The sequence below is a fragment of the Salvelinus sp. IW2-2015 genome, linkage group LG34, assembly GCF_002910315.2.
Source record: "Salvelinus sp. IW2-2015 linkage group LG34, ASM291031v2, whole genome shotgun sequence".
Taxonomy (NCBI): domain Eukaryota; kingdom Metazoa; phylum Chordata; class Actinopteri; order Salmoniformes; family Salmonidae; genus Salvelinus; species Salvelinus sp. IW2-2015.
This window is the reverse complement of record NC_036873.1, coordinates 7,478,187-7,487,619: the sequence shown is the minus strand read 5'-3', so window position 1 is coordinate 7,487,619 and position 9,433 is coordinate 7,478,187. Positions and strand designations below refer to the sequence as shown.

General features: G+C 43.8%; 1 protein-coding gene across 1 annotated transcript; it reads right to left on the bottom strand.

Annotated features, from left to right (window-relative positions):
• Nucleotides 1-4,953: 4,953 nt before the first annotated feature.
• Nucleotides 4,954-9,433, bottom strand: LOC111958475 (E3 ubiquitin-protein ligase HERC2-like). The gene is made up of 3 exons (XM_023979733.2): nt 9,362-9,433; nt 7,265-7,455; nt 4,954-4,978 (listed from the first exon to the last, which is right to left on the bottom strand). Exons 1-3 carry the CDS (start codon nt 9,389-9,391, stop codon nt 4,963-4,965), a joined length of 237 nt encoding a protein of 78 aa, XP_023835501.1. The 5' UTR covers nt 9,392-9,433; the 3' UTR covers nt 4,954-4,962.

The following is a 9,433-nucleotide window of genomic DNA, read 5'->3' as shown; positions in this document are numbered from 1 at the left end:
GCGAGGTCAGTACAAGCGTGCATAAGCAGGGACCGAGAGACTTGAAAAACAGCTCTTTATCTCAAGGCATCAGCTGTTAAACAGCCACCACTCAACATTTAGCGGCGCTGCCAACATACTGTCAATCCAAGCTCACTTTTAAAATATTGATGAAATTATGTTAAAAATGTCACCACTAGCCCTTTAACAATGCCATCTAATATAATGTTTACATACAGCCTACATTATCACTACATTGTATGTTTACTCTGTTACATCTATTATCTACATGCATCTTTGCATCTTTATGCAATAACATGTACCACTAGCACTTTAAACTCTGCCATTTTATGTTTATATACGCCTACAGTACTCATTCATATGTATATACCGTCAATCATACATCTGCTCATTGTATGCCGTTTGTACACACTGCATGCATATATCTTTATGTACAATTTCTTTATCCACTTTCGTTGTGTGTAGTGTAAGCGTAAGTAGGTGGAATTGTTAGGTTTAATTACTCGTTTGGTTCTTACTCATTGTCGAACTAGAAGCAAAAGCATTTCACTACATCTCGCATTAACAATCTGCCTCACCCATGGTTGGATTGACGTATAAAATTGTATTTGATTTAAAGCTACAGTCTAATATAAAAATTGTAACACTAACAGTCTATATAAACGTAACATTAACAGGTCATATAAACGTAACACTAACAGTCTATATAAACGTAGACACTAACATCTATATAAATGTAAACACAACATCTAATAACGTAAAACTAACAGTCGATATAAAGTAACACTAACGTCTTATAATCGTAAACACTAACAGGTCTATATAAACGACACTAACAGTCTATATAAACGTTAAATCTAACAGCTATATAACGTAACACTAACACTATATAAACGTAACACTACAGTCTATATAAACGTAACATAACAGTCTATATAAACGTAACACTAATCAGTTATATAAAGTTGTAACACTAACAGTCTTATAAACGTAACACTAACAGTCTATATAAACGTAACACTAACAGTCTATATAACGTAACACGAACAGGTCTATATAAACGTAACTCTAAACGTCTATATTAAACGTAACACTAACAGTCTATATAAACGTAACACTAACCAGTCTATATAAACGTAATCGAACAGTCGATATAAACGTAACACTAACAGTCGATATAAACGTAACACTAACAGTCTATATAAAACGTAACACTAACAGTCTATATAAATGGTAACACTAACGTCTATATAAACGTAAACACTACAGTCTATATAAACGAAACACTAACAGTCTTAGATAAACGTACACTAACAGTCTATATAATGTACACTAAACAGTCTATATAAACGTAAACACTAACAGTCTATATAAACGTAACACTAACAGTCAAATAGATGTAAAACTAACCAGTATTGGCAACAGGACTATTAGTATTACATGGGAGAAACAAATTAGTAAGATCACAGGATGAGCCAACTGTCCCCAGCTCAAATGTTTAAATTCACAGGTAAGCATCGATCCGGCTCAAATGTTTAAGATTCACAGGTAAGCATCGATCCGGCTCAAATGTTTAAGATTCACAGGTAAGCCATCGATTCGGCTTCAAATGTTAAGATTCACAGGCTAAGCATCGATCCGGCTCAAATGTTAAGATTCACAGTAAGCATCGATCCGGTTTAAATGTTTTAAGTTCACAGGTAAGCATCGATCCCGTTCAAATGTTTAAAATTCACAGTAAGCATGATCCCGGATTTTAAATGTTTAAGATTCACAGGTAAGCATCGATCCGTCAAATGTTAAGATTCACAGTAAGCATCGATCCGGTTTAAATGTTAAGATTCACAGTAAGCATCGATCCGGTGCAAATGATTAATGAATGAAAAACATACCTTTTTTTACCAAATTGTGAGCCAAAGATTAACAGATACTCGAAATATGATGTCTTCACTAAATATTAAACATGAACATTATTTAAGAACATTATATTTGTGTTTACATGATAACTACTGTTACAGATTTGGTTTTTCCATATCTGTTTTGAGTTTACACATTAGCACGTAGTAGATTAGCACTGGGCTGATTGGTGTCACCTCGTTAGTCAGTGTGTGGTTATACCTATGCGTTTGCCCCACTCGTATCGTTCCTGTGTAGTACAGTCCATATATCTAGATACGTATGGTCCTGTATGGTACCAGCCATATATCAGATACGTATGTTCCTGTATGGTACCAGTCCTGTAGCTAGATACTATGGTTCCTGTATAGGTACCAGTCCATGGATCTAGATAGTATGGTTCCTGTGTTGGTACCAGTCCTTATCTAGATACGTTATGGTTCCTGTATGGTACCAGCCATATATCTAGATACCGTATGGTTCCTGTGTGTACCAGTCCATGTATCTAGATACGTATGGTTCCTGTAGGGTACCATCCATATATCTAGATACGTATGGTTCCTGTATGGTACCAGTCCATGTATCTAGATACGTATGTTCCTGTATGGTACCCAGTCCATGTATCTAGACGTATGGTTCCTGTGTGTAACCAGTCCATATATCTAGATACGTGTGGTTCCTGTATGTACCAGTCCATAGATTCTAGATACGTATGGTGCTGTATGCTACCAGTCCATGATTCTAGCTACGTTGTTCCTGTATGGTACAGTCCATGTATCTAGATACGTATGGTTCTGTATGTACCAGTCCATGCTATTCTAGATACGTATGGTTCCTGTTAGGGTACCAGTTTCCCCATGGTATTTTTTTCTAAAGATACGTATGGTTCCTGGTGCGTACCATCCATGTATCTAGATACGTATGTTCCGGATGTCCAGTCCATATATCTAAGATACGTAGTGGTTCCTGTGTGTACCAGCTCCATATATCTAAACGTATGGTTCCTGTGTGTACCAGTCCATATATCTAGATACGTATGGTTCCTGTGTGTACCAGTCCCATGATTATCTAGATACGTATGGTCCTGTAGGGTACAGTCCACTAAATCTAGATTACGTATGGTTCCTGTATGGTACCAGTCATGTATTAGATACGCTATGGTTCCTGTATTGTACAGTCCCATTGTATCTAGATACGTATGGTTCCTGTATGGTACCAGTCCATGTATCTATACGTATGCGTTCCTGTATGTACCAGTCCATGTATCTAGATACGTATGTCCTGGTGGGTACAGTCCATGTATCTAGATACGTATGGTTCCTGTATGGGTACCAGTCATTGTATCTAGAAGACGTATGTTCCTGTGTGTACCCGTCAGATATCTAATACGTATGGTTCCTGTGTGGTACCAGTCCAGATATCTAGATAACGTAATGGTTCCTGTGTTGTACCAGTCCATATATCTAGATCGTATGGTTCCTGGATGTACCAGTCCACTATATCTAGATACGTATGGTTCCTGTGTGGTACCAGTCCATATATCTAGATACGTATGGTTCCTGTAGGGTACCAGTCCATATATCTAGATACTTGTGGTTCCTGTATGGTACCAGTCCATATATCTAGATACGTATGGTTCCTGTATGGTACCAGTCATATATGCTAGATACGTTATGGTTCTGTGTGCGTACCAGTACCATATATCTAGATACGTATGGTCCTGGTATCTGGTACCAGTCATATATCTAGATACGTTTATGGTTCCTGTGTGGTACCAGTCCATAATCTAAGATACGATATGGTTCCTGTGTGGTACCAAGTCCATTATCTTAGATAGTATTGGTTCCTGTGTGGACCAGTCCATGTATCTAGATACGATATTTGGTTCCTGTGGTGGTACCAGTCCATATATCTAGTACGTATGTTCCTGTGTGGTACCAGTCCATGTATCTAGATGCGTATGTTCCTGTGTGTACCAGTCCATTATATCTAGATAAGTATGGTTCCTGTGTGGTACCAAGTCCATGTAATCGTTCCTGTATGTACCAGTCCATATATCTAGAAGTATTCTCTGGTACCAGTCCATGTATCTGATAAAGGATCGGTTCCTGCATGGTATCGTTCCTGAAAGGAGAGATGGCATATACAGTAGAGAGTTCAACGATTCAAATGGCGGGGACAAGAGAGTTGATGATAATTGCCTGGCTGACTGACAATTCTTCACCTGGACATACGAAGCCGTCCCCTGAAGTCAGCGGATGGGCGTGAGCGTGTCCGTCCCCAGAGCGAAGCGCAGGAACAGAGATCGCTCTGTGTGGGAAGGACTCCGATGACCTCCAGAACCAGTGGATGAGAGGAGAGGGTAGCTTCCAACACCGTTATGGTGGCTACTACTGTGCTATCATATGATGGGAGTCTGGACTGCCACACACCGGACACAGTATATCATATATGGACAAGTAGATCCTCGTATTCCTTACAGATCACTATTACGACCAGGCCCGAGAAGGTAAGCAGACCAGGCCCAGAGGTAGGGTAACAGAGAGAGAGAGAGAGAACAAGTGAGACAGAGGCAAGACAGAGAGAGCGAGAACAGAGAGAGCGAGAGAGAGAGAGAGACAGAAGAAGACAGAGAGAGAGAGACAGAGAGAGAATGAAGAGACAGTTAGAGAACAGAGAGAGGAGACGAGAGAAGAGACGAGATAGAAGAAGAGAGACGAGAACAGAAGAGAGCGAGACTGAGAGAGAGAGAGAGAGAGCGAGACAGAGAGAGAGAGGAGCAGAGAGAGACAGAGAGAGAGAGAGGAAGACAGAGAAACCACATTGATGACAGAGTTCCATATAGCGTTCAGTGAGGGATTCTAGATGCTATTAATGCCTGTTGAAGACAAGTGGATCAAGAAATCTGCACAATACAACTGTGGGAGCATTCACACAGTATCCATCCCTCTTTACGTTTTAAACTTAGTTTGTGTGTACTTACATTGTCTCTAGCCATATCAGTGAAAGGAGAGCAGAGGGACAGGTACGACCGAGCATCCTTCCCTTCACAGCTGCACCTGCTCATCACAACTCATGGAGCCTGTGGGAGACCAGACACGGACACGTGGTAAAACCAGGAGGATTGAGAGAAAAGAATCCCTACAGTTACAGTGATGGGAAAAAGTTATTATCCCTTGCTGATTTTGTACGTTGCCCACTGACAAAGAAATTATCAGTCTAATAATTTTAATGGTAGGTTTAATTTGTGGTTGTTGTCTGTTCACACTGCTTTGCTTTATCTTGCCAGGCCGCAGTGCAAATGAGAACTTGTTCTCACTAGCCTACCTGGTTAAATAAGGTTGATTTTTTTTTTTTTTATTGGAACATGAGAGACAGAAAAGGTTTCTTCAGGTTTTGGCCTTTCTACGGGAACCCCTCAGGCCTGGGCTCTCCTCTAGGTCTTTTTCCTAGGTTTTGCCTTTCTAAGGGACCACCCGTCAGAGCCTGGTTCCTCTCTAGTTTCTTCTAGGTTTTGCCTTGTCTAGGGCCACCCCTCGAGAGCCTGGTTCCTCTCTAGTTTCTTCTAGGTTTGGGCCTTTCTAGGCCACCCCTCAGAGCCTGGTTCCTCTCTAGGTTTCTTCCTAGGTTTGGCCTTTCTAGGGCCCCTAGAGCCTGGTTCCTCTCTAGGTTTCGTTCCTAGGTTTTGGCCTTTCTAGGAGTTTTTCCTAGCACGCGGCTTCTCACGCTGCCATTGCTGCTGTTTGGGGTATTAGGCTGGGTTTCTGTACAGCACTTGGATATGTCAGCTGATGGTTACAGAAGGGCTTTTATAAATTACATTTGATTTTGATTTAAGGGATGTGACTGAGGTGTGTGTGAAACGGCTGCTGTGGTTGATGCAAGAAACTACTTTACAAAATAGGACACAACACGTGGCTACATGCAGCTGCTTTGCTTTGATCTCAATCACATGGACTCACGACCGCTAATCGCTGTAAACACAGTCCAGTTAGCTAAGTCACGACACGCTATGCTGGTATAAAACAGTCCAGTTCAGCTAGTCACGACCACAGCTGTAAAGCCAGTCAGTTTCAGCCTAGTCACGACCACAGCTGTAAACACAGTCCAGTTCAAGCTAGTCACGACGCATAATGCTGTAAACACCAGTCCAGTTCACTAGTCACGGACCGCTCATGCTCGTACACACAGTCCCAGTTCAGTTAGTCACGCGACAGTCATGCTGTAAACACAGTCCAGTTCAAAGTAAATGGCACAGATCTATATGGCAATGGTACTATTTGCATACCAGGCCTACTGCAGCGCTCTGATTGGTTATTACTGCTCCGTCTGTGTAGAGTTACTGGCTGAGTCCTTGCGCATGAATGTGAATGCGTTCGCCTATCAACAAATCTCTTGGATAGTTAGTGTGTTCGGCTATGTACATGAAATGATAATAATTTGTTGATTCGAGCACGCATCTCACAGCAGAAGTAAAACGTTGATAGTGTAACTAAAGGGGACAACTCTGAACATTGGGTGATCAGTAGCGCATGCAGCTTAGAGGGAAGCACTGGGGATCAGTAGCGTACGACGCTTAGAGGGAACACTGGTGGATCGTAGCGTACGCAGCTTAGAGGGAACACTGGTGATCGGGTAGCGTACGCAGCTTAGAGGAACAACTGGGATCGGTACGTACGCAGTTAGAGGGAAACACTGGTGATCGGTAGCTACGCAGCTTAGAGGGAACACTGGGATCGGTAGCGTACGCAGCTTAGAGGGAACACTGGTGATCACGTAGCGCGCCGCAGCTTAGAGGGAACACTGGTGATCGGTAGCGTACGCAGCTCAGAGGGAACCACGGTGGTGATTCAGATAGCGTACGCAGCTAGAGGGAAACACTGGGGATCGGTAGCTACGCAGCTTAGAGGGAACACTGGGGATCAGTAGTCGCGCAGCTTATAGGGAACACTGGTGATCAGTAGCGTACGCAGCTTAGAGGACAACTGGGATAGTAATGCGCGAGCAGCTTAGAGGGAACACTGTGTGATAGTAGCGTACGCAGCTTAGAGGGAACACTGGGGATCAGTATGTGCGTGCAGCTTTAGAGGGAAACATGTGATCAGTAGCGTACGCAGCTTAGAGGAAACCTGGTGATCAAGTAGCGTACGCAGTTAGAGAAACACTGGTGATCAGTAGCGTACGCAGCTTAGAGGGAACACTGGGGATCGGTAGCGTACGCAGCTGAGAGGGAACACTGGGGATCGGTAGCGTACGCAGCTTAGAGGGAACACTGGGGATCAGTAGCGTACGCAGCTGAGAGGGAACACTGGGGATCGGTAGCGTACGCAGCTTAGAGGGAACACTGGTGGTATGTAGTTGTTCTCACCTGTAGTTGATGGCGAGGCGGACATACTCCGCCCTGTTCTCCAGGGTGATGTGGGAGTATTTAGAGCTGAGCTGAATGTCCTGTCCGCTGGCGTTAGGGACCGTGAAGGGGAGAGTCATGCCCTCAAACTCCTCAGTCGTGGCCTCGTTGTCTCTGATGTACATCAGGCCAGGGATGAAGTCTTTATCCACCTGAAGAGGAAAGAAGACTTCATTCAAATACAAGTGTGAAAAGACCGGTGGCCTTGCCTTTAGTTCTGTGTGTTTTTCCAATCTACATTTGTGTTTTTCACTGTACTGTCCATCTCTACAGTTTGGGAGACCTTGAACGGGAATCCCATGGGAGTTGGCTCTTAGGAAAGGAATACATTTTTTGACATAGTTTTAAGTGAAAGTCATAACTCCCATTTAGCATGCGAGTCCTCTCTGATTACTATCAGTGTGTATACACAGTATGCCTGAGTGTGAGTGATGCTATCTCGCTGTATTCTGGTGCTGGGTAAATTCCTGTGTAACCTTTAGTAAAGCTTCGGGGCTAACCCGCGTGACAACAGAGGCTTTGTGAGGAAACAGCCTCGTCCTGTATCACGGTCAGGCTGAACACGTTGCAGAGGCTCATGATTACAGCGTGGACGCAGGAGAGACGCACACGGTACCACAGTACACACTATTCTCTCACACACAGCCACACAACAAGCACCGAGGCTGAAGATGGAATGTACACACAGTCACACAATATAATAAAAGTAACTGACTTCTGGGAAATCTTGCCTACAGACCTTTTTAACTGTCATTAGAGGGTATCTGCAGAATTCGATTTGACCGGCTAAATGTTAATACTGGTTAAGACCTTTTTAATAACCCTAACCCTACCCCTAACCCTAACCCCTAACCCTAACCCTAACCCAACCCCTAACCCCCCTACCCTAACCCTAACCTAACCCCTACCCCTAACCCTAACGCTTGCCCTAACCCTATCCTTGCCTAACTCCTAACCCTAACCTTGCCCCTAACCCGCTAACCCCTAACCCTAAACCCTACCCCTAACCCTAGCCCTAACCCTACCCCTAACCCTACCCTAACCCTAGCCTAGCCCTAACCCTAACCCTACCCCTAAACCCTTGCAAACAATTTCATACAATTTTGTGTTAGTTCCCATGTTAACTACAGTAGAAGGTGTATGTAGTCAACACTGTATGCCTCTGATCACACTACAGCTTTATATAACACACTTAGAGTTAAACAAAGTGTGACATGCAGTGTGTGTATAATCGTTTACATCTTGTTAGTTTCAGGAAAGTTCTGTGAAGTTTTCACTCAGGCCAGCATTATGTTTTCCATTTCACTCCATATCCAGCACCCCTCCGTCCCCCCTCGAACACACACACACACACAGCACCCCTCCTCCTCCACACAGCACCCCTCCCTCCCTCCCCCCTCCCTCCCTCCAACACACAGCACCCCTCCCTCCTCCCCTCCCTCCCAACACACAGCAACCCCTCCTCCCTCCCAACACACAGCACCCTCACCTCCCTCCTCCCTCCACAACAAGCACCCCTCCCTCCTCCCAACACACACACACCAGCACCCCTCCCACCTCCCACCCAACACCCCCCTCCTCCAACACACACACACTCAGCACCCCTCCCTCCCTCCCTCCAACACACACACTTCTAACTAAGTCCTGAACTTACTGATACACCCTTATACATGATACTTTAACAGATAACCCTATTTATCAACCGATACACCCTTTTATCAACACGATACACCCTATTTATCAACACGATACACCCTATTTATCAACACGATACACCCTATTGTATCAACAGCGATACAGCCCTATTTATCAACACGATACACCCTATTTATCAACACGATACACCCTATTTATCAACACGATACACCCTATTTATAACATGATACACCCTATTATTCAACACGATACACCCTATTTATTCAACACGATACACCCTATTTATCAACACGATACACCCTATTTATCAACACGGATACACCCTATTTATGCACATGATACACCCTATTTTATTCAACACAGACACACACACACATGAGCAGACACTTCAGGTAGCAGTACCTCACTAAGGTCAGCGATGGTGAGGTTCATCCCAGCCAGCTGTTTCAGACAGGTTCAGCCAGGTTGAGACTG

Bases quoted from the DNA above. Each gene is read 5' to 3' on its own strand.
- LOC111958475 (XM_023979733.2), bottom strand. From the start codon at position 9,391: ATGAACCTCACCATCGCTGACCTTAGTGAG. The intron at 7,456-9,361 runs GTACTGCTACCT...TTTCCTCTTCAG, and splicing joins CCATCGCTGACCTTAGTGAG to GTGGATAAAGACTTCATCCC.